Below are 25,984 nucleotides of genomic sequence, written 5' to 3'. Positions count from 1 at the left end.
GTTGTGGGCCAGGCAACTTCACAAACTATAATTTTGAACTACAAGGGTGCACTGGCCACCCTCTTCAGCCTGGAAACCTCACCATGTCTCATTTCAGAATCTCACCCAGTCCAGATGCTATCCCAGCAATCATAGTAACACAATTAATTTCCATGTAGGGTCTAAGTTTGCTGACTAAAGTTTTGGTTACATTAGGTTATGCTATCTCTACATGCTTGTCCTCAACAAATCAGATGATGCTCACCCACTATACTGTATTACTGAAACTAGATATCAAGCAGGATACATTAGCTTAAGAAACATCCTAAAAACTAACAGGACATCATAAAGTTAAAAATAAATCATGTCACAAAAAAGAGACCTGTAAAAAAAGGGTCTTTTAAGTTTGAATCACCCTTTAGCATTCAAAGTAAGGTATTCTTAACTGTAGTATGCACATCACCTAAAATCTAATGCTGTTCTGACAAGCCTTCAGATTCTTAGATCTTTTTTTTGTATTTCCTAAAAATGTTACAAACAGTATGATTTCTTATGGGATGCATATTAGTTGTTAAAAGAAATCTCAAGTCTCATAATTTGATGTGATGCCTTTATGAACTGAATAGTGGGATAACAATTATGTGTAACTGCCTAACTGTAGAAATTGAATGTATTGGATCTTCAACAAGGCATACAACACTAGTTTTGCTTAAGGACATAGAGACTGCTAAGTTATCTCTGGGGTATTAGTCCAATGGGGAAATGTGGGATTTGTGGTGACCTAGAACATGGGAACAAGTAAGGCAGTTCATTTTTTTTGCATTTGTCATATCTTCCTGGTTTTTCCAGTCTGTAAGACTAGTTTTAATTTTGAAATGTATTAGTGTGCCCTGAGTTTAACTTTTTCTTTCATGAAAAAACAGGACAAAATGTATCCCACTTTTTTATTTTGTGTCAAATTCATGTTTACAGTATGATAAACTGCTGGCCATGTTAGGCTTTAGGACCTACCTGCTTTGGATGGTTATAATGTCTTGATAGAAGCGGTCAAACGTGCAGATTTTAAGGTCAATGGTCGACCGTTCCACCCATACAGGGATGCTGGCTGCCACACCCCTCACTTGGATGGGTATCTGTTCGTACAAACATGCCTTTATCACATAGGGTGTACATCATATTACAGTGTTTAAAACCAGAAAAGCTATATAATTCAGTGAACTTTTAAAACAAATTGTTCTATTTGTGTATGTTGTGTCTCACTGGTTTGCTGTTTAAGTCAGAGAATTTGATGCGAAAGTCAAGCTTGGCCTCTCCTGGAATGGTGGGAGTGAATAAGAACTCCAGTTTGATGCTTTCGAATGGTCCAACTTCCCCTCCTCTAACCTGAGGAAGGAGTCATTAAAACACAAAAAGCAAAAGTCATTTTAAATGATGTAATTTTATAGTACTGGATGCCTTTATGGTGATCCCTCCAAGAAATCGTTTAGAAGAATTGAATAAAACAGTTAAAACAGAAGTACCCAATATATGAAAAAGTGAGTACAGCAGTTCCAAATAACTTCAGAGAGCATGTTGCAAAACAACAATGAAAAGCTGTGTGGACTATGTCCTCAATTACAAAAAATACAAAAGAGGGGGAAGCTATTACTTGATTGATAATCTGCTATTGCAGACACCAGCATCTACAGTAACCACCCATCGTGCAATAGACACAGCCATAGTAAATGCAGGGATGAAGGCCATGCACCATTACCTAAATAAACCCTGAACAACTAAAGCACTTGAACCACAAGTCACATGTAATATGCACAAGGCCTTCTGCAGACAGATGTGACCATCAGTCTCTGAAAAGAGCAGGTAACTCTTTGTCCAGTTTCACAGCCTTTTGAGTCCAATTTATCAGTTTCATACGCACAACTTGTACCAGGGGTTTTCTGTTTGTCAGTCAGTAACAATTCAGCACAGATATCTCATGACAGAAAAACATATAGCGTTAAGAAAAGTCAGTGTTTTTACTGATTAATGATTGTGGTGATCACTGACATTCCCAGAAGTTTGAGCAGTTATAGTGTCAGCATGCTAATATATCAAGTCAATGCTAACATGCTAATGATAAGCAGGTAAAATGTATAAAATGTATACCATGATTGGTGATGTTTCCTTTACAACATGCTGATCTCTGCTTTTTAATACAAGATTGATTGGAAAGTCATTAATTGTGTTGGGATTTGGTCATATGCCAAAGACAATTATTTCTAACTTGATGATGAGGGTAAATACAAATTCAGGGGGTCACCACAGTTGCTGTGTTAGAGTAAGACATAACAAAGTACTGTAATTGTATCTAATACTTACGTTTCCAAGACTTATGTCACCAAAGTCTGAGTCGCTCTGGTCCATCTGGGATACCGCATCAATGGACTCACAAGCCTCAGGAACAGCTTGTGGATCTGCAGCTGAAGCCTCAGACACTGCCAGACACACACACACACACACACACACACACACACACACACACACACACACACACACACACACACACACACACACACACACACACACACACACACACACACACACACACACACACACACACACAAACACACACGCACACAAAGCAAATTCGAATCTTAAGCCATATTTACTGTTGATTGAGTAAATGGTCAGCCTGCTATGATGAGCTGCTGAGCAACCTAAAGCTGATTTGTACTTCTGTATCGTTCGTGTAGCCATGTACTTACGGAGAGGCCAGCGCACTTATCCTGACGTTCACCTCCTCAAAAATGCAACTAATTGTCGAAAATCAAGTGGCAACCTCCAGTATTGAAAAATGAAGCAAAATCCTGCAGTTCTTCCAGTGTCTGCTTAAGGCCGGCTGCAGAAGCACCCAAAGTCCCATACACACCCCAATCAAAAAACTGCAGAAATTAACATGTTTACAGCTCGGTACAAAAAACATAATCGGTTTGATTAGCTCATGTCTCGATCTGCAGTGTACTGGGGGTGAATCTTTTGATATGAAGGATAAGCGATATTCACAATCGACCTGCCTGACAGGCGAGTGCGATGTAACAGTTCATCAACAGGCAACATTTCCATTATAGCAACAGCCGATCGATTGGACTCAAGCATCAACACTATTTTCAAAATGATGCAGTTAGAAGAACAGTACTTAAGCTAGTGTTATCAACTGCTGCTCAATATTTATCATCTCCAACATAATAAGCTTGATTTCTGTCACCATGGTTTCCTGCACTCAAAAAAAAAAGAATGTGGCAAAACCGAAAACTGGTGATATGATGACAGGCATCGAATTGCACTGCCAATTAGCATTTGTAGGCGAAACATTGCAGAGCTACGCAGATGCACCAATGCACAAGTATGTATTGCTCACAACAACAAATGCCACTCCGGTGTGGCAATGGCCTAGATTTGACACAGAAGTATAAACCAGGCTTCAAAGAAACATTTATCACCAAGAGCTAAAGTTTTCAAAGCATACATTTGGCTTGGTGGTGGCGGTTCGGGAAAGTTCATTACCATAATCACCGTCTCTCTTTTTTACTAGCACAATGAATGTGCACTTCATACTGTATTTGAATATGAGTAACAGATGAGCAGATATACCACCTTGTCAGAATTGGAAGACATTGACCTTCAAAAAAAAAACTACCACTTTTCTTTTGGGAACATAAACGAACAGATCACGTTTTACTGAAACCTACAACCATTAGTTCAAGAGACACAAACCACATATAACAATTATAGGCTCTACTCTCAGCAGCCCAGAAACTTGGTCAACACCGAAACACCTCTTCATACAATGGGGGGAAAATGACTGTCATTGCTAGAGACAGCAGAACAGCACCAAAAGACTGAACAGCTTATCAAAGCATCAGAGGAGGAAAAGTGCTGTGTGCAGAGATGAAGACTTTAGATCCCCCATTTAAGAACAGATGTCTCCTTGTCCCTAGCTGTGAGAGCAAGGTGAACCCTGTGCTGTCTGTTTGTTCTATTATCTTTGTTCTCACAAGGACAAAAAGTCTTCAGAAGCACAAGAGGGATGAGGCAAATTGTCAACAGTGATGAGATCTCATCGGTCCTTACCCACTGTATTTCAAAGGCGTTGCATTACAAGCAGAGCTGTCTCCTACAAACTCTGGTCACATCCAATAAGCCTGCACTGGCTAGTGTGTGTAGAAGGCAGCATATTGTAATTCAGTTCAGATTAAAGTTTTATTTAACAGGCTATATTAAAATATACACATGTCATGTAATTCATGTTTTCTCTAAAATATTTTAAATCATTCAAGTAAAGCGTATGCATATGGGTTCATTGAAGCTGCACAAAGCAAAGAGGAGGGATTGTAGGTGATTACCACGACATATTATTGGATGCATATTGTCAGCACAGACTTTTTCCATTACTTCTAAAAATGATCTTTACAAGTCTAATAAGACAAGACCAAAAGTAATAAATATATTACTAGGTGATGCAGTATGTTGCCTGCTGAAAACTGACATTTTGCCTGCCAGCTTCACTGTGTTTACTCTGCACTGATATATCATCACCTGTGTGTCCTTGCAGCAACTTGTCAGAGAGCCTGTGACACTCTTGCTCGAGTTGAGGTTCTCCTGTTTCTATAGAGGCAGAGCTTGTCTGGTTGTCAGATGTTGGGTTTTTACTGGTTGTCTCCTGTCAGCCAACAAAGCAACACACAGATTAGTTTGACTTTAACGTGATCGTTCAGACTTGTGTCTGTCTGCACATATGGTAATGTATGCTTAAATTTTCCTGTTTTCATTTGCTGCTATAAAATTCAGTCCATCAGGCCATCATAGAAAACATCCACTCTTTTGGTCCAGATCGACAGTCTGACCTGGCATGTGTTGGCCGAGACCTGGGATAGCATCCGGACTGGCTGAGATTCTTGAATGACACACGGTGAGGCTTCCAGGCTGAAGAGGGTGGCCAGTGCACCCTTGTTGGTTAAAATTATAGTCCGTGAAATTGCCTGGCCCACAACGTGCATGCCAAAGTCAATGAACCGTTCATCAACCTCCATCTACAAAGAGGAAACAGTGACAAACAGATATGACTGCACAGCAGAAATGAAGAGCTGCCAACATGATTTCATAGTTTAACATACTTTGATTTAATAAGGTGGAAAATGAAATGGCCTGTTATATTGGGTGAGACAGCCCTTCAGTGCAGTTTTCTATGGGAGGATTGACATACATTTGTTTCTGTATCATATATACTGCATTATTAGCGACCTATGGCTTTAAATAGTTAAGCAACACACACATGTTGTAAACATTACCTGTATGGCACCAAACAATAAATTGTATTGATTTGGATGCAGGAGGAGATAGCCAAGCATGAAAACTGCATTGGCAGCCTTTTGGAACTAATTTTTCTCAAGGCTGGCTCCAGCACACTACTCACATCACATCTTTTTGTGGTGCATCTGACAGACACCGAGAAGGGACCCACTGCTGATGAAAACTGGACCTCTCCTTCCAGGTCCTCATTGATCTGCAGGGATCAGACAATTTGACAACGTGTTTATGCCACTATAATAAAAACTAAAGTTGGATATGTCATCTCCTTTCTGAATTTTGTTTTCAACATAAAACAAATGAAATGACAGAGGTGAAGCGAGGAGAAAAACAAAGTCGAGTTTGTGAAGTCATCCGTTTCGGAATATCTAAAAGGTTTTTTCTCTGTCAGAGAACTTTTTGAGGCTCGTTTTCCACACGGCACATGCATGCGTTTAAATGTTTTATTATCTAAGATCTTATTTTTCAACAAACCCCTGGGTGCTGCAGGGATTATTTTCAGGTCTCATAGCTCATACATACATGAGCAGATTTAATCAGAATCAGAATCGGGTTTTATTGCCAAGTACATCTACACATACAAGGAATTTGACTCGGTGTATTGGTGCTAAACAATTAACAAGGAAATAAAGCAGAACTAGCAACAACTTAAATAATACAGTATAAGAAGCTATTACAATATATAAAACAGAATTTAAAAATGTTAAATATAAAAAATAAAAAATAAAAAACACAAAATGTACAAAAGGTGCAATGTAGGAGCTGTGCAGTGGACTATGACAAAAACAATCTTACAGTGTATGTAACCTACTCACAGAGTGCATGTAAAGAAATGCATTTAAAGTTCAGTGGGTGTTAATGTTACGCATAAAGAACAGTTTCAGCATTCGCATTACTTTGATGTTGTGGTGATTGGACATTTCTGTGTATTTTTCTTTGTCTGCTTTTGGATCGGTGCTTGTGTTTTTTTTTCTTTCAGAGGCTGGGTGTGGCTTATTGGCTGCTGATGCTCTCTGCAATCACTCACCTGTTCGTTATCTGTAATCACCGGCTGCAGCATTTATACCCTGGTTCACCGCTCCCAACCTGCCAGATTATTTTCGCCTACACTGTGGTAGATCGGCTTTTCAGTATCAGTAGACTTTTTTGTGTTTTGGATTACCTGTCACTAAATATTCCCTTGTCTTTTTTCCCCCCAGTGCCTCACCACCCAGCCTTTCATTCAAGCCTCACCAGCCTTCACCAGCCTCACTTCAATAAATACCCCTTTACCCACCACCCTGTTTTCCGGTCTTGCTTTTGGGTCCACTTAAAAACCTGTAAGATCATAACAGATGTTTTTCTGACTGTGGGGCTGATGAGAGTCTGGGTTTAGCAGTTAATCATATTCTGTTGTGCAAGTCATTAAATGTTCATCTGATGTGGATGTCTCACACCACAGCTAAAAGCCAGCACCTTACTCATCTATCCATGATCTATACTGTTGTTCCCGTTCAGGGTCGCTGGGGGCTGGTGCTGATCCCTGCTGTCATTGGACGAGAGGTGAGGTACACTCTGGACTGAATGGTCAATCACATGGCTGACATATAGAGACAGACAACCAGCCACACTCATATTCACACCAACGGGCAATGTAGAGTCATCAATTAACCTAACAAGCATGTCTTTGGAATGTGGACGGAGTACTCTGATGCATGTCTCCCCACACATGCACAGGGAAAACATGCGAAGAGAGGACCTGTCTGATGGGGATTTAAACCAGGAACCTTTTCACGCCGAGGCAACAGCGCTAACCACTGCACTGTGAAGCCCCACTAGCACATTACCACCAAAAATGTTCCACTATGTAAAGATATGAACATTACTGTATTACATGTGTATGGCTTAAGTAAAGCAAAGTAGCATGACTAAAATACAAATATATCACAATTTATGATCACATTTTTAGTTTCATTCAGCTGACTTAAAAGCAGATAAAATATGATTTATTTTTTGGCTAATCTAAGTCAAAGCTGTAACATAGAAAAGAGATACACTAGGTCATTAGGAGATGTGTGGTGTCACTAACCATCGGTTGAAAAACAGCATGAACGTCACAGGACATACCAGTAGGCAACAAATCAGGAGAATCAAGGCTGAAACACAAATCACAATCAGTTAGAATAAGACTTAAGCACATATTGATACAGTTTTAAATACTTTGAATTTGTGTATACAGTGCAGAAAATGATTCTCCAATGGTGCAGACGCTTCAGTGGATGTTACATAGTTCAGCAAAGGTAATATAACTTACAGTTTAATATTTTATCAACCCTATATTGAAGCCCTGAGTTTTTTTCAGCCTCTGCATATGGCCTCACATTAACAGTATGTGTGAAGCAAAAACACAAAACAAGACTCAAAGGAAACACTTTGTTTTTTTTAAATCCAGTACAATATGTTCTGTGAGAAGCACCGTTATTCAAAGCTTCAGAGGAACTGCTGAAGAATCTCCTGTGAGTGGAGTAGATATGCAGAAAAAAAAGAGCAAAGGTCATAGGTCAACCTAATGCTCAGTTTGCACACCAGATAAAAAGTGAAAGAAAATGTTTTTATTTTCCAATTTGGAATGGTTGGAACTGATTTCACATTCAAATCATGTAATAGTAACACCATAATGCTAATGTTTAAGCAACATGTGTAGCTCACACAGCATGTTTACATCAACTATAGTGCTGTCAAAAGGAAACATAAACCTTCCTGCACTTCCAGAGAAACAAAATTCAAAGGATAAACATGATTCAGACTGTGTTTATTCCACACAGTGAAAGACAGGTCAATTGATTTAAAGAGAAGATATCTTGATCTTAGCACAAATGACATATTCTATTTTGAACTGTGGTTTAAATTACCAGCATGTAATCAGAGTGGCAACGGGCAATGACATGCTCCAGTAGTGAGAAGTGCATAACAGAAATGATCAGTGTGTCTCCTAGCAACCCTATTCAATTGTCTATCAAACACTACCATGGAAAAAAGTCCTATAAAGTGTTGTATCAAATATGTTACCTACAGTCCAATGTATCATTTATGTATCTCCATTCTTTTAATGGGTGTAATTACAAGTATTCACCCTAAAATCCCCCCCCCCCTTCCAACCTAAGTGATGTGTTGTTGCTGCTTGTACTTGGACTTGTACGTAGTTTATTATTACAAATAGCTTCCCTCTCTGCATAGGTCTGTAACAACCCTTATCTCCCAACTCAGCTAAGGAGTACGGACACCACAGAGGGATGTCTTCCTCTCAGCCAAGCTTTCAGCAAGTGTGGAAAGCCTAGCTTGTTATGGCTTTTGTTTCAGTAGAGAAAGAAATACTGCACAGCCCGTTTTGGCACAACATAGCAGAGCAGAGCAACTTGGCAGAGGGTGGGTGGGGATGGGAAGCCATTTTTAGAAATTCAGGGTGTACAGCATTCAATGAGCCAATTAGGAAAAGCCTCAATTTGTTCCTAGATCCCGTTTTCTCTCTCCTGTTGTGTTACTTTTTTTGAGCTAGGGGACGTACAGTAGAAATGCTGTGTAGTGGTTATGACTGATAGTAATGTGTATGATAAACACTGAACAAGCTAACAAGCAAGATTTGGGAAGCACAATATATCTGTTATTAACTGTAATTCAAAGACTATTAATACTGTAGTTGAGGACCAGGTTGGGACTGTAACGCTGGATATGGATGGGGAGTGTTGTTCAGGTGATGTCGGTAAGAACACCAGTGAAGCATTTTTCCGTCTTGATTTGCCTCCTTTATTTCCAGTTTGCTTGAAATACAGCCAAGTGAGTTTAGTATCTGTGCATGCTGCATGTGTAGCTGTTTGTATGTGGTACGAACAGTTGTGTGTTGAGTGCTGGTGATTCAGGCAGAGCAGTTAACAATGAACAGTTAACTCTTAACACAACTTGTCACTGTTCAACTGAATTACATGAGGTGAGTAGAACTTCTCACATTCGAAGGGGCGGGCCTATGGCGTCATCACAGAGAGAGCCTTTTGTACAAATACAATACTACAATTCAAGTCACCAAAGCAGCATGAGCCCAGATCTCTGGGCGACCAGTTAATAGCATAAACCATACAGAGCCTTTTTTTAAATTATTATTTATGTAAGTTGAAAGAGTCATATAAAAATGAGTCCTGACTAGTAGAGAGGCCTTGTTTGGAAAAGGATGCACCTATTCTTTTGGTGTGATTGAAAAGTTAGAATTTGTATTATGTGGAAGTATTAAGAAATGTCCTAATCAAGAATAACTCCCAACTCCCAACTAATGTTTTATAAGGAGGCCAGGGCAATGCAATCTAGGGTAGGTATATATTATAGTGCATGAGTTCAGTACAGGTGATTGCTCGATATCAAGGTCTTTATGTTTTTAAGGCGTGGTTCAAGTTTATTACACTGATTGTTTTATTGATATTTGTTGGTCTTCTGCATAAAAAGCTAAATCTACATGTATGGCATGTTTCCTGAAAAAATAACCTAGAAGAATTATAATTAAGGTGAAACTATCAGACCAAGCATCAAACGTAATTTATTTTATGTTAAAGACTGAAGTATGCAGCACTTATTTGATCCGCTTTTTTTTTGTTTTTTTGTTGTGGATATAAAAATGCAAACGTGCATGCAAACTGTTTAAATCTCTTAATAATCTGAAGATAATGACTTCACTTTCTTGTTCCAGTAACATGAAATGGAACTGATGGCTCTGAATTGGTACTACATGTGTGCATGCAATGGTTTTGTTAGAAAGTGTAGTTCGCTATGTTAGTTAAGATCAGATAACTAGGAGGTGATACGGTCAGACAAGTGTTTCAGCATGAAGGCTCAAGAACCGCCTTAGTAGCTTCCATCTGACTGTGCTTCTCAGTCAGGCAGAAAGAAGAGAGGCAAAGAAACATCAAGTTAGGGGAGCTGATGGTTAAGAGATTCACAGTGAGTGACCTGGATAACAATACATTTTGCTCAGCCTGTGGGCTGCTGACAGGCTTGGAGAGAGGAGATAGGAGAGACATAGAATGACTCACTGAGGCTCATATGAGGAGCTGTGAGCGTGGTGATCCATATGTGGGAGGACAGCCTTTGCTTTTACATGCACTCCATCATCTTTTAAAATGACAAGAAGATGTGTTTAACTCCTCATTGGTGATACATCAGCAGATGTTTTTGAATGTGAAAATTTGAGTTGTGCAATATGAAGTAAATTCAGTGAAGCCTCTTGCTCTAACTTTGCTACAATACCGAAATTCTGTTTTTGAAACGTAGATATCAATAACTATATTTTATCTTATATAGTATTATATATCATTACATATTATACATGTTCCTGTGTACCTAGAAGCTGTGTTGTTCAACTTCCGCTGGTAGTATTAATTGTTCCCAGGGGAGGGTCCAGACTAAGAGCGGTTAAACAGAACACTGTGAAAGGGAAGATGATCCTCTCTCCCAAAAGAGGGACACCAGGGCACCTCTCTGGGGCCCAGATCCTGGGGGTATAACTCTCTGATGGTTATGGAACCAGAGCCTTCCCAGCTAGATATGGTTTGGCTCACCTCCACCAAACTCCTGGAGAGGATGCCTGAACTCTTTATGGAGTTGCCTATAGGCAGCTGTGGGGATACTAAATGCAGGTCATCTTGGGTCCAGTAAACTCAAGGCTGAATTGATTAGATTTTTCTGTTTGAGGCTGGCAGCTATTAGCCTACCAAACCTGAATTTCCATTATTATGTAGCTGAAATGGCTATGTTCAAAATGACCCAATACTCACTACATAGTGCACTTTATAGTGAAAACTGTCAAATGATGAGTAAATTATTATGCACTGCAGAGTGGACACATTGTATTCCACAATTAAGCAATGTAAGCAATACTGGACTTTATGTAGCAATCATGCAAAGCTTTGGCAAGCAGGAAGCAACGTTTGACTGTTCTTTGGTCCAGACAACAGGAAAGTGAATGACGTGAACAAATATATTATAGTATATATATATATCATATTGGTTGGTATTACTATCAAAATCTTTTAGCTGTTTTAATAGAGAGTCAAGGACTTTTCAAGTAGTTATATTTTCCTTATGATGATTAAAGGCATGAGAGATGAGACCATAGTCTGTATGCAGATATAAATAATTTGTGGTGTGTATCTTCAATATCAATATTTATTAAAAATACAGCATTTACAGCAATCAGGCCATTGAATTCTATTGTTTCATTTTTGTCATGGATGGAGATGACTAATTTGTGACTAATTAATTGATTCTCAGAAACAACTTCGATGCAGTATTTCTTGGACTTACCATATGTTGCATATCTTCAGTATGGTATACTGTATACTTTAAGTGTGCTGGAGTAGAATGCATGTCACCTTTGATAGCCTTGATTTAATTATTGGTTTTTGTCCCACATGAACAACATCATGGCTGTTCTACTGTATGTTCAAGGACTAAGACAATATCAAAATCTTACTTGATAGTGATACAATTCTTCAGATTGGCAGAGACCCCGAGAAGCCTGCAGTGGCTGTTCATGTAGCTGACATTTGTCAGGACGATTTTCTTCTTGTACTTTTTCCCCACTTCAAAGTCCTAAAACAAATCATTTAAATGTTTTGTTAGTCCGTTGGTATTTCAATTCATGAGCATAACTCAATTATCAAGGAGCAACAGTTCGGTGAAATTACATGTGGACATTAACAAAATGCACATCAAATCCAAGTTCATTGGCATTTGATCTTAAGCACTTGGCCACTCTACCATTTGGCCCTACCCCTACTCTTTTAAGGATCAAGGTGTGTTGGTCTCTTTTCATGATATGTGTTAAACTTTAATAAAAAATCAGTGAGTGATATCTTAGAACAGGTATTAATCCATTCCCTTGAAGGTCTGCTGCCCAGCGAGGACGCTCCAAAACAAGGGAAAAGGCCGAGTAGGTGGAACTGGGATTGGGCAGACTTTTCGGGGTTAATGTTTTAAAAGAATTAATAGTGTGGTACCTTGAAGAAGATGATGTCAGGTTTGCTGCTAAATGAAGTCCCTTTGAACTGTTTTCCATGGACTTTTGTAGCACTTTTTGGCATGTTGAGCTTTGGACTGGCCATTGCGGGTTCTTCCTGCTTTACCTCTGTCTGTACTGATGTAGGTTTCTCATTCAGGAATTTCTAGAACCACACAGAGAAGCAACAATTGGTTAGTTTCTTTATGAATTCTCTCATTATAAAAACAATGATATACAATAGTCTCTGTGAAGAAAATGTAAAGAATGGTAAAGGCATGAAATGTTTGCTTGGTGACTCAAAGAAACCAACTCTTGTTTCTACATTTCAGTGTGACTGATTTGAAATGTTATCAAAAAAACAAATGTAAGGCTTTATCAAACATGTTGATTCTATGTATGTTTTTGCTTTAAATTCAATACCTGCCAATCTAGAATTGTTGGGTGCTCTCAACCACACCAGCCAAACGAGAAGAGATGCCTGTTGCCCAACATCTCAAGTGTGTGTGTGTGTGTGTATGTATGTGTGTGTGTGTGCTTCTACATACCACTGTTATGTACATACCACATACCACTGGTATGTAGATGGTATAGAAAGCAAGGCACCTCATTAATAGTTTAAAGAAAAGTAAAACAAATTATACTGTGCTGCAAATCAATATCAATACACTTGAGTTGTGTTAAGTTTCATGATAACATTGCTATGCTCCTCACCACAGTAGCCATTACTGGGCTGAGAAGGGCCCTTAATGAGGACATGAATCTGATCTGTATGCACAGAGCAGAGATCACTGCCACTTCATTGGGTTTCCCTCTCACACAGAGCTCTGAGCTATTTATTGCATGGGCTTGGAGTTCTCAACCACACCAGCCAAACGAGAAGAGATGCCTGTTGCCCAACATCTCAAGTGTGTGTGTGTGCTTCTACATACCACTGGTATGTAGATGGTATAGAAAGCAAGGCACCTCATTAATAGTTTAAAGAAAAGTAAAACAAATTATACTGTGCTGCAAATCAATATCAATACACTTGAGTTGTGTTAAGTTTTCAGAAAATAAATAACTGATACACAACTATTCAACACATGTGGGCCAGGGCTAATGGCCTACAGGTAGACAGTGCACTGTATGCTAATGTGTTGTGTTACATTTTTACTCAGGACACGGATATCAGAGAGATACTTGGAATAACTAAACTAAGTATAAAACTAAACTTACTTGACCATAACTCCCTGTCACCCTTTGACTAGATTTGAATAATTATCATGAATATGTTCCTGTGAAATTTTATCCATTTGCACTTAAAAAACAAAATTCTGAGTTTCCGAAGGGCCGTATTAAGATGTCTTGTTTTGCTTGACAAACAGTCAGAAAGCTTGAGATATTTAACAAACAGTGACAGCTTCTCAAAGTATAGAAGCTAGAACTGGTGAATGCACTATATCAACTATTTTGCTTTATAAATTACCTCTTAGCAGAAGACATTTCTTGCAGATTGATGTTAAGAAATCATCTGATTATTGAATGATAAGCAAATTGATTAATTGTTACAACTCTACACACTAGAATCCCACATTCTCTCTGAAATGCTTGCATCAGTCGTTGGCAAACCTAAACACTTTCAACTAAAAATATTAGTTTAAGCCCAACTAGGTTTGCTCTTGTGCCTCCTAATTCCCTATGTACTGCGGCCAATGGGGCAATGATAGCATATGATGATGCTCTAGTTCATATCAGACCTATGGCTCCTTTCCGGCATGTCATTCCCAACTCTCCCCCTCCACAATTTCTGACTGTCCTATCTCTAAATAAAGACATCAAAAGCACCTAAATAAAATAAAAACATATGTACTGCAACCTGATTGTTGGACTTGTAGGATCCTGCAACAACTGTGATGTCATGGTTTCTCTTTTCATTTCAGAGTCAACATTTGCAGGGAGGATGTGTAGGTTACATTTTCAGATCTCAACCACTAAATGTCAGTGCCCAAAAGAACTAGCAGTAGTTTGTAGGGTAGGGACGGTGGAACACACAGGTCTGGGGGACAGCTGCTGGGAATTACTACCTCAAGACCCAATCAGTCTTAATCCATGCACATTAAATTAGTTGACAGCTTTGCTGTGTGTATTGAACCTTATAAGCAACTTTTTTTTTTTTACTTATATGGTATCTCTCCTTTCAGAATGTATTTTTAGTTTGTGTTCTTCTGTGTGCAAGATGTCATTTATTTGTTGAAGATGTGTACTAGGGAAAATCCTGTGCCTGCTGTGAATGGAAAGGGAGTGTTTTAAAATAGCAACTTGTTGGAGTTTGGTTAGCAGTGGTTGTTTGAGTGCACCTTGTAGTTCTGGTCCCACAGTCCAGAGAACTCAGGCTTGATCAAACTGTCAACGTGGCTTTGAAGATCCTCCTCCTGGTGCATGGTGTCCTCCAGGTCCTCAATGTCAGAGGAAGCTGATGATGAGCTGCTGATGTCACTGAAATCTCTTGACTGCTGTACAAATAGATACACACATATGCACTTGATATCTCAGCACAGTCTTTTCACAAACATAACTTTAAATGTTGTGAACACTTACAACTGTGGCTCCCTCCTCCCTGGCAGATGAGGACCTATCATCCAGGTAGAGCAGGAGCTCTTCTGTTGCCCCTCCCTGGGATGAGCGCTTGTCAGTGGTAGAGGGTTTAGGCACAAGTGCTTGATGCCTCTTTCTGCTCTTTACCAGCTGTTCCTCCTGAAGTATTTTGGCCACAATCTCCACTCTCTTTGACTTCTGCCTCTCCTCAACTTCCCTGAAAAGGGCAAAATAAACAGCACTGCTTTTTACTGAAATGCAGTCATGTATTCCTCAGCTCGGAGCGAGGAAAAAAAAAAACACACCCACACACTGCTGCAATGAGTGGGAGTGGAGGACATGCATGTGGGAGAGGAGAGGAGAGAACGAGAGATGAGGACGTACTCTTGTTTTCGTTTTCTCTCCTCTAGTTGTTTCTGTTGGTACATATGCTTGCTACTGTTGGTGCCTTGGGTCTGCAGGGATTTTGTCAGTTGTCTGTGTTGATACTCCTTTCTCGGGGCATTTGCTCTGGCTCCGCTTTGTTGGACTTGTAAGCTCTCCTTAAGAAATCAGAGCAGATTAATGACACTCATTTTTACCCTATGAAGCCCTTTGAAGAGTTTATCATAAGAATTAGGTTGTTGTACAGGTTAGATGTTGTTTCTGCTTTGCCTTATTATCCAAATATTGAATTAAATATCAGCATAAAAATTAAGGGGCATTCACACTATTTGTCCAAGTCAAAGCGTGTTCTCTTGTTGATGTACTTTAGTAGAACATGCAACATGCAAAATACAGGCTTCATGAATTTTTCAATTTAGATCAAATTTGTTTTCATTTGGACAAAGTGAATGTGTAATTTCAGCACAGAAGTTTCTCTGTTAATTCCTTCACACCTGCCAGGCTCCAGAAGCTTTATTTTTTAAAGGCAATCAGTACATTGAAATACTTGTACTAATAGCTTTTGAAACTAAGAAAGGCTGTTTCATATTCCCTGATGTTGATGGTTAATGAGTATTTAATGATTAGTAATAACTACTTTTACTGGTGTGGTTTTGTTTAAAATACATACTGAAGCTGTTATGATGACAAAAACAAATGATGAATACAAACATACTCCTTATACTCATAAAGATGTACAGTCTTAATGGCAGATAGTTCTGTCCAAAGACTCTCAGACAACACTGAATCTAGCCAGTTTCAACCTCTGTGAGACTTTCCGCCTCCATGAGAAGAAACTTTTCATAGATTATTATTTCCTACTTTATAGTGATTCTCTTGACAGTACATTTTTCAGAAATATTGCATAATTATTAATAAGCCTTTTTCCATATGAATTTATTGACCGTTGTGGGGATTTTGTGGTTTGTGAAATGGGTACAGTGCAAGTACTATGCGTTTAAAAATACAGTTGTATAACTTTAGATTGTGTTTTGCTGTTTGATACTTGTTGAGATTTTTTTGTTGTTTGTCTGCAAGACTGCAAGCAGCTGTGATTATTAGACAATGTAAAACATGTGCTGAACATTACAGTAGGATGTATGCATGTACTTTAATCTATATCTTTTCACAAGTCAAACTGGGTTAAGTTCTATCACTGGGATGCAATATCACGGACTTTGGTTTGTACTCAACATTAAATTATTCATATATTTAGGAACGGCTTTATATTGCACTGTGGGTATAGCTATTAAATCTCATTATTCAACCATATGAAATGACAGATTTACTACAGAGAGGTGGATTACCTTTTAGTGTCTTTTATGAAAACTAAAATAGTGGCATTGTCTCTGAATGCTGTTAATCTCCTTTTTTAGGTGTTACAGTAGTTTGATAACATTTAATAAATGTTGTTCCATGGCTGTGAGTCTTCATCTAGCTGCTGTCTTGTCGTAATTTTCTTGTTTTATCTTTTTTCGTGTGGGTTTCTTGTTGTTGTTATGCACTTTGAAAATGAATCAAATATATTTCAAACAAAACAAATAAAGCACATTATTAGTGGATTATTGTACTTGGGCGGCTGCTATGTTTAACTTCAGGGAATTGACAGCCTGTGTTCTCTTTTCCTGTATCTCCTTCATCTGTTGATCCTTCTCAGCCTTTTGCTGCTGCATCCTGCAAAAAAAGTTAAATAAACAGAAAATAAATAAATAAATATGAAATTGCTGCTGAGATTGAAGATTCAGTGTTCAGTACTGAGGTTAAAAAACACAACTAACTCAAAATCATTTTAATTTAGCCACCACAGTATGAGCTTATATAAAAAAACATTTGATCGTGGATCAAGAGTAACAAGAACATATCCTCCCTTTTATTCACTGTTTTGGGATGTAGGAAATGCAGTGTGTCCTCACTTCCCACATGTGTACGGGAGATAATAATCATGTTATTAATTTGTGGCTGTTGGAGTTTCTTCTTCATCATCATACATCACAGATTTGAACTTAAAATGATGATTTCTGAAGAAGGGGACATTTACTGAAGAATGAAGTAATTAGATATAGCAGAAACTTAAAAAACTAGTGGAAAATATTTGTGAAATTCATAAAAAACTAAAATCAACAAAGTTGGCAGATAAACGATAGGGACCTTTGTCTTATGAAAGGACAGAGTCTATATCTGTTGTTCTCTGATTGGCTGATATTTTTGTGACTATTAACCTCTCATAGTGGTTTGGCCTTGGAGTCACCATGCTCTGCTTGATTATGTTATTTTCTGTCTGTGGTCTCAAGGCGATTCTTCACACAACTGGTAATTTATTCTACAAATATATTGTAATTTTAATAAACAGTGGGAACTGTGTTTAAAGTTATTTAAGTAAATATTTAAAACAGTATCTTAGTATTGGTATTGATTGGATGCTGACTTTTCTGCTGCAGATTCAAAATGTGGTGAATTTACAACAGTGAATCAGAATCAGAATCAGAAATACTTTATTAATCCCAGAGGGAAATTCAGTAAATGTAGGCTAGACAAAAATCTACTGAGGTTGTTCATGGCATTGAACAAAGATGTCCACATGTACAACGTCCACTGCAATTGTGTTGTCCTGTGATGCATGTTTTTTTTGTTATATGTCAGCTATAGATTTGGACAACTGTGGCCTTCTATGCCTCAGAGAAATGGACAGCAGAATCACCAGCTTTGGCTTCTCAGGACCGGTCATTGCTGGTTTTAGTGTTTTGAAATATAACACAGCCAGCATTTACCTTTAATGTTTTTAGGTGGGCGTATCAAGACTATTATAGGGTTTTAAAACTCTAGCTGCAATTTGCAACACGGACCCTTGTATAATGGGTGTATGAGTTTGTCAGTAGTTTGTATTGTTGGGAGATGTCATAAATAACTTTAATAACATTTACAATATAATCTGTTATTTACTTTCATCTAGAACTTCTCTGTGTACATTTCCACTTTCCAAGTATTTTTTGAAGAAATACTTTTTCAGCATCGGTGCATGTCAACTACATAACCCATTATATGTCAGTCTAAAACAAATCCTCTGAATCACATCACATTCTCATTGAAGTCCAACCTCCATTCATTAAATTAGCTCTTTACCTTTCGATGGTCTTCTTCAAGTGCTTTGATGCTACCTTGTGGCTAGCCTGGACCTCTTCAATTTTCTTCTGACATTCAGTGCCCTCTCCCCTTTCTGCCTGTTTACTATAAAAACAAAATGACGGATACATATGCCTCTAGTTTAGCTGTCTTTATATGGAAAAGATATGTATCCAATCACTGGCTTAAAAAAAAATTGTCCTGTAGGGAAAAATACAGATCAAGGCATCACGTGTCTCACCTTAGAAAGAAAGTATAAGTCACTTAAATCATATGCTTCACCTTCTAGTTACTTGTTGATGTAAAAAATAAACAAAAATTGTTTATGCATTGCAGAGAAGAACAACTCAAAATGCTTGTTTTCCCTACTCCCTGAGAAGCTGCGACTTGAGCTGCAAGTTCTTCCTGGCTTGCTTCTCATGCTGCAATCGCGTTGCTGCCTTCTGGCCCTTAAGGACCTGGAAGACCTGCTCCTCCTCCTTCAACTCCTCCCGGAGTGGAGAGACCCTGCCGAGCTCCACTTCTATCTCTGTCAACTCCAATCTGAGGAAAAGGATGGAGAATTCAAAAAACTATAAATGGAACAAGATGCTTAAGATTCCATCTTTTGGTATATGTTTTCTACCAGCACTCATGGTCACAGAAGAGATGAGAAGCAAACATGACATGTGTTTTTGAAAGGACATTGATATTTTGATTTTGCTTTCAGGTTTTTATTTTAAGGAATTGGTCAATAAACCGAATCAATTGGCCAAAAAGGCAAAAATTGAACGGGTAATTGTAAACAAAAAAACAAACAGAAAACAGCATTCTGAGCCTTGGATAGAATTTAAAGGAAGACCCCTTTTGGGTTTTATAATAGACCACACTTTGCTAAACTAAATCACTGTTTTATGAACTGATATTCCGTGCAACTTAACAGGAAAAGTTTTTTCTTGGATGTGAATCTCAAATAAAGTAATAAAAAGGACATTAACACGCTATGATTGTTTGCTTGGGAATAAAAACATTCTAATAAGAACCATTGTTTACCTCCTTACTAAAAAGAGCACTGTGTTTGAAAAAAAGACAAAGTTGGTGCAGTCCGATTGTTGCAGGTACATCTGAGATGCTGAAATAACAAATTCTCACATGATCTTAAAGACAAACAGTCTCCCAGCCTGACTCACTCTTGTTGCTTCAGCACTCTGTCGATGTTGCCCTCCAGTTCCTCCTCACTCTGCAGCGTTTGACACAAATGTTTATGCTGGGCTCGCAAACGAAACACCGCCACGCTGATGAATCAAATAAAAACAAGAGAACCTCTGAGTAGGAAAATGTAGAGAATCAGCATTTGAATGTAAGGCAGTCACTGTTAGTTCATTTAAACCAACCTGTTATCTCCTTTCTGTTGCTCGATCTCTCTCTCCAAGCAATCCCTCTGCTCCATCAAACTTTGAATGTTCTGACGACAGAGTTTAAGCTCCTCTCTGGAAAAAAGAGATACAAGATAACAAAGACAATTAGAACATTTTAAGAGCTGTTTAAGTGCAAGATGTTCAGAACAAATACTGAATGCTGGCTTACAGGGTAATCTATCGAAGATTTTGGAAAAGCTAAGAGTGGACACACACACACACACACACACACACACACACACACACACACACACACACACACACAGAAATGGAAAACTGTGATGGCAGAGGGCAGACAGGACAAACACACTCACACATACTCACACATTCACACACATATTTATATTTATGTTAAGTATAGCTTATGTTGCTCTAGATCACAATAGGTTGCCATATTAATACCTGGCATTAATCACATTTTGTTCTTTCTGTTGGTGCAAAGTGTCCAGCTGGTCCAGGTTCCTTCTCAGTTTGAACATCCGTGCTGTTTTGGCATGAATCATCTTCCCACTTCTGTCAGCTACAACTGGAAGGTCATCGTCATCAGCAGCATTTTCCTCTCTTTGGGCAAATGTAAGAATATTTAGGAAAAGTAGTAGGTTTTATTCAAAATCGGACCATAGAAAAACAAACAAAAATAAGGATTAATTATTTGCATCTTGTATGAAATTGCAATATTGCACGGTTATCTGTATTCCTCTGTCCAAATATGATAAGATTCAACAAGAAACTCACTCATACAACTCTTCTAACCACTCCAAATCAGGAGGAAAGGTTGGTTTTTCATCTTCAAAGGGTTCCGGGCCTGGACCATCATCTGAAATGGATCCACATTATCTCACTTTTAAATTAAAGATAGATGTTTGTTTAAACAGACCAGAAATAGAGAAAATAAGCCGAATAACCAACAACAACAGACACTCTCACTCACAATCACTTTCCTCGTCAGTGTGAAGTCCACCCCTGTCTGATGCCACATCAAGGGCATTTTCCTTTTCTTCATTGTCCATTTCACCTTATCCATGAATAACACAGGTGTATATAATCAAAGAGAAACGTAGACACTGGCAATATGTTCAACATCGCTTATACCTGTCAATCGGCTTAAGGCATATTCTTTCATAATCTGCTTGTTTGATGATGTAGATCACAGACTCTGACTCTGACTCTAAACAGTTTCATTCAGGAGATTTTTGTTTTATATTTTGGGTAACAAATAACTTTTGTTTTATATTTTCGCACACAAATAAATAGTATGCTCATAGTTGTTTGTCGTCACATTCGCGTCCCTGGAAAAGTATAAAAAATGTCGAAATACCATTTAAAATAATTGTCTAGTAACTTCCATACATGCCGATTAAAAGATTGGGTCTTCCTTAATTGAAGAAATTGTGGAATAAGATTTTGGAGTTTTGTTTTGACTCGTGTTTGACGTGCCATTTCAAAGGCTATAGGCTACTTGATAGGGGCTAACATTAGCTAAGCATGGGAAGCTTGACAGCTCAGGAACAAAAGCACATTAACAGTTCAAGATATGCTGCCTCACATTTAAAGTCAAAACTTCGTGTTACAAAAATCAAGCCGTTACCTTGAGCTTTAGTTTCTGTCTTGACAATAGGCTAGCTCTTCTCAAAAACTACTTTTGTTCACACCGAAAGTCAATCCACCACCATGTTTGATGTTGTTGCCAAGGAGACGAGACGCAATGGGCAAGGCCTTGACGACGCAAACTTTATTAACAAATTACAAAAAGGCCTCATAGACTGTAAATATTAAGGTAGGCCTTCAGTAAATACATCAAATGACTAAACAGAGACACATAAATAATGCCCACATAAATAAACAGAAATACAAATAGCCTACAACAAAAACATATTAACACAGATAAAACAGAACATTAACAAATAGCCTAATAAAAATCAATTTAAAAGAAAGTAGTAGGCTATAGGTTTACATCAGATACATTACCAGAAAATTATGTTAAAAAATTGATGTCTTTAAAGCTTTCTTGTTTCTCAACACTTAAATGGCAGATTCATGGAATATTTAAAGTTCATGAAAAAATAAGAATTTGTTCGGAGAAAACTGGCTTTATGAATATGATGCTTACCCAAAAGACGAAACTTTATCACACTATTAACTTCAATGTTGTGAGACTCTACATTCAAAAGTAATACCATACCTTATGTAATAGGGACAAGGACCTTATAAGTCTTCTAGATTAATACATAGATTTTTATTTTACATACTTTATTTGAGTCTAAAAGTGGCTTGAGTGAGTACATACATAAAATAAATGAGACATGGATTAAACATCCTCTTTGCAAAAGGAAAATAAAGGGAGACACCAGATTTGAAATTCTGAAATAATTCATAACAGGTATAGTAATGCCTGTAATGAATTATAGGCATGAATTACAAGTCTACATACTTGTAAACTTTTAATGTTAAAAAGGTATTTGGGACATACCTTTTTTAAATTCAGTGAAGACATTGTTACCATTAGGATAGGCCTAAATCATTTCCCAACAACAAAGGAAGCTTGTAAATTGACTTTAAAGAAGTTAAAATATTTCTAATTTGAGCATTCTTAAAATAATGTTCCTCGAAATCCTTTTTAAGAACTTTGGCCATGTGATTTTTGTGTGAGATCTGCTTTGAACCTAGTAAAGACATGAAGGCTTAAAAGTCTAAGAGCGTCTTATGAGGACAGCCTCAACAAATCAACATGCACAGTTAAATAGTCTGTCCACATGCACATGGTTGTTTACCATGTGCATGAGGACAATGTGTGTCACATATGACTTCTCATTTATAAGCTGGGCTTCCCCTTGCTTCTAGTTGGTGGCGCTATGGCTAAGACTATATGACTATATGACTCAACACCAAGAAGATAACCTCAGGACTAGACACTTTTGAAACCTGTTTTGCTTGATGCAGATTGGTCGATGAATGGTCCATTTCCAACAGCTTACAGCACATCATTTGGAACATGGTAAAACTATCCAAAAGTAAATTGCCAACCAAATGTTGCTCTGAAAAAAACCCTTCTTTTGGTTGGTAAAACATATGGTCTTGTTATTTCTAGTACCACTTTCTAAAAATATTACTCCATTAATTCCCTAAAGACAAAAATTTAAAGTGTTGTTCTAATGTTCTTGTAGATGCCTGATGTCATTTAAGTCAAAATAGCAACATTCCATACCTGAATTATCTCTCTGGATGGATATCAGGCAAACCACGCTCAGCAGAAAATACCTAATTTGGTTCAGGGGAATGATAAATCTGTGAGTTATGCACAATCTTTTGTCAGGCATGCAAGATGCTGTATGGCGCTATCTGATTTACACTGGAACAAGACATTTGAGGTGATCGGTATTGCACAGGCAGAATGAACATTTACTGTAAAGATTCTCTTATTGGATGCAATAAAGCTTTCTTTTAATTCTTCATAATGTTAAAGAGGACTTCAGAAGTGGACTAGGAAAGAAGTGTTTGCCCCACAGAGGTGTGATACAGGAATAGTTCTTATCACCATGGGAGATGGAATAAATAGACAGAAGGCGATGAATGTGCATGTTCGTGATTGTGTGTGTGTGTGTGTGTGTGTGTGTGTGTGTGTGTGTGTGTGTGTGTGTGTGTGTGTGTGTGTGTGTGTGTGTGTGTGTGTGTGTGTGTGTGATGGATGATGGTGGGCAGGATGAAGGTGTAATTACTACTGGCAACACAAAGACTGGTACCTTTATATAAATACAACTTGCAGTGTATTCCAAATGGAAGGTCCAGTAGGAGTGGGGGACATTATCTGAATCACAGTCACCAACTCCATGCATTTCTCTGCCCCTTCGGTCAAGGCAGCAAAAGGGCAGGTGCACAGCTGCAACCACAAACTAAACTCTCCAAAAGCACAAAGAAGACTTTATATTTGATGAGGGACAAATACAAGCCTGCACAATTTTTAAATAATAGAGGATGGAGCTTGCTGATGTGACTCATAAAATCACAACACAGAGGGGATTCAAATGCTAAATCCTATCAAAACATATTTAAATGATGATATAAATTCCTTCAAAAACAAAGAATAATTCCTCATGCGTTTTTTTTTTAATTTGACCTTTAATTTGTTTTGTTTCATTTAATTTATAATTTACATCTAATTTATATTGCATATACATACACAATTTATGTAGCTTATGTATGAAAAAGGTCCTAAAAATAAATGTATTAATAGTAAACATGCCAAAGGTGGATAATGGTATAAGATAGTCATTAAATAAGCTTACTGCTCGACTTCCTTTTTATTCACTATTAACTGATTGACCCGCTAAAGGCATGGGTGGCACTAAACATGTTAAATCCCCTATTCTCTTTTAATTTTGTTATAAGCTTTAATACTCCAATAATACATGGATTATGTCAGTGTTGTTCATCACAGAATTACAGATGTGATGTTTTATGTTCCACGGATGTGGTTTGAGTTTGGTTGAATGATTATCAAATTCACAGTATTGCTTTGCTAGTTTTCATCATTACTTTTCTTTAATACAGTTGCTTCCGTACACTTTTATTCAAGGGTTGAATGCACAGAAATGACAAGAAAGATATGTAGAATGTAATGCAACTAAGGTCCCCATGCTTGAATATGACTTAAAAGTATACTTCACTCATTTGCATTAAGCTTTGTATCATTAGAAACCTGGTAGTATTTTTAAATGGTCATGCATCCCGCCCTCACTTTCCCCTGAGATGGAAAATCTTTGTATTTCTAAGTTTGAAAAGGAGCTTCCGATGACGCAAAATGACGATTTCTGTGTCACTGGAAGCTGTTGCGGTTAGCGGGTTGAAACTACAACTCTAGTTCCTCATATTTTCGACCACCAAAGCTGCAGACCAATCACAGATCAATGGGTTGGAACTCACTCCCAGAATCAAAACTTAACGTCCGCCATATTGCTTGGAAAAAATATGGCGAAAAAATATATACATAGCGGTGAGGCGGCTGCTGGTGACAGGCCGGTCTTGTGTCTTGGCTGCTGCCGCCTCTGGCCACAGGGGCCACCGCTCGCCTCAGGGGCCACCGCTCGCCTCAGGGGCCACCGCTCACCTGGGACCGTCTCAGGGCTATATTGCTATACTTCTGGACACTGCCGGCCGCTGCCAACTCAGCAGCTGCGACATAAGGCCTGCCTGTCTGCGGCAGTGAGGACGAGGAGCCCGGGCCGGCTTGAGCTGGGGCGGACTGGTAGTGTTGGTGCTCTCACTGTTTGCCTATGGACACAGACATAGAGTCTGCTTTATGACAGGAATTTACAAGATCAATTCTGGAAGAAATCTGTGAATCAGTTGAGGAAACGGCCTTATGTGTTAAGTAAATATGTCTGTAAACCTGACCTTAGTGGGAGTGGCCTGTGGTGCTGTTCATTCTGGGATTTGGTGTCTTTCATCCACATGAGCCAAAAAGACACTTTCTGCCTTTGCTCGGCCAAGAAGGCACCAACTTCAAAATGTATTTCACATTTCTACTGTATGACCCAATGTCAATACAGATTCATGTTTCAATGGGTGAAGTATCCCTTTAAGAAGTGGTTTTATTGTGTCTAATCTGTATTACACAAAATTAAATCACAACTGCGTTCCTGTAATGACTTGGTCTCCTCCCTGCCTGACACAGGAATGCAATCATCCTGTCATGGGAAATATTCAAAATTCTAGAGCATTGGTTCTCAAATGGACCCAAAAGTGGGCCAGAAATAAAAACTTGTCAAAAAGACCCTATAACTCTTTTAAAACAAGTTTTTCCCCAGTTTTCTTGTTCCGTATAGTTTGTTTCATACAGTCTGTTTTCCCAGATGCAATTAAAGAGTTGGTGGTGGGTCCTCCTGAGGGCAGACAAGTTGAGAACCACTGTTCAGGGCGACATATGAAGTTCTACAGTACAACAGGGCTGGGGCTTTCTTTTGTTGTGATAGAGTCCTAGCCTATATGAGCAACTGTTGAATAAACATTAAACATGAATCTTTTTATTGAACAAGCCAAGGCTATCGGATAGAGAAGTATAGGCTAAAGGACCCCTTTAAACTAATGTAGGTCACTCATTTTTGTTGGTCCCTCATATTAAGATGTTAGC

General features: G+C 38.3%; 1 protein-coding gene across 1 annotated transcript in view; it reads right to left on the bottom strand.

The window, feature by feature from the left end:
• Positions 1-21,528, bottom strand: part of cfap74 (cilia and flagella associated protein 74) — a 53,108-nt gene extending 31,580 nt beyond the window's left edge. Inside the window, 21 exon segments of the mRNA XM_065961201.1 lie at positions 991-1,112; positions 1,240-1,362; positions 2,335-2,450; positions 4,552-4,675; positions 4,860-5,045; positions 5,429-5,518; positions 7,391-7,457; positions 11,816-11,934; positions 12,342-12,506; positions 14,680-14,835; positions 14,921-15,134; positions 15,302-15,459; positions 16,912-17,014; positions 18,461-18,565; positions 18,830-19,003; positions 19,630-19,734; positions 19,834-19,929; positions 20,260-20,418; positions 20,593-20,674; positions 20,789-20,872; positions 21,446-21,528. Coding sequence (XP_065817273.1) covers positions 991-1,112; positions 1,240-1,362; positions 2,335-2,450; positions 4,552-4,675; positions 4,860-5,045; positions 5,429-5,518; positions 7,391-7,457; positions 11,816-11,934; positions 12,342-12,506; positions 14,680-14,835; positions 14,921-15,134; positions 15,302-15,459; positions 16,912-17,014; positions 18,461-18,565; positions 18,830-19,003; positions 19,630-19,734; positions 19,834-19,929; positions 20,260-20,418; positions 20,593-20,674; positions 20,789-20,867 — 2,543 coding nt within the window. The 5' untranslated portion in view covers positions 20,868-20,872; positions 21,446-21,528.
• Positions 21,529-25,984: the final 4,456 nt, after the last annotated feature.

This window comes from Labrus bergylta, chromosome 12 (assembly GCF_963930695.1).
Source record: "Labrus bergylta chromosome 12, fLabBer1.1, whole genome shotgun sequence".
Classification (NCBI taxonomy): domain Eukaryota; kingdom Metazoa; phylum Chordata; class Actinopteri; order Labriformes; family Labridae; genus Labrus; species Labrus bergylta.
Note: the sequence above shows the minus strand (reverse complement) of the source record. Positions and strands in the feature narration are given on the sequence as shown.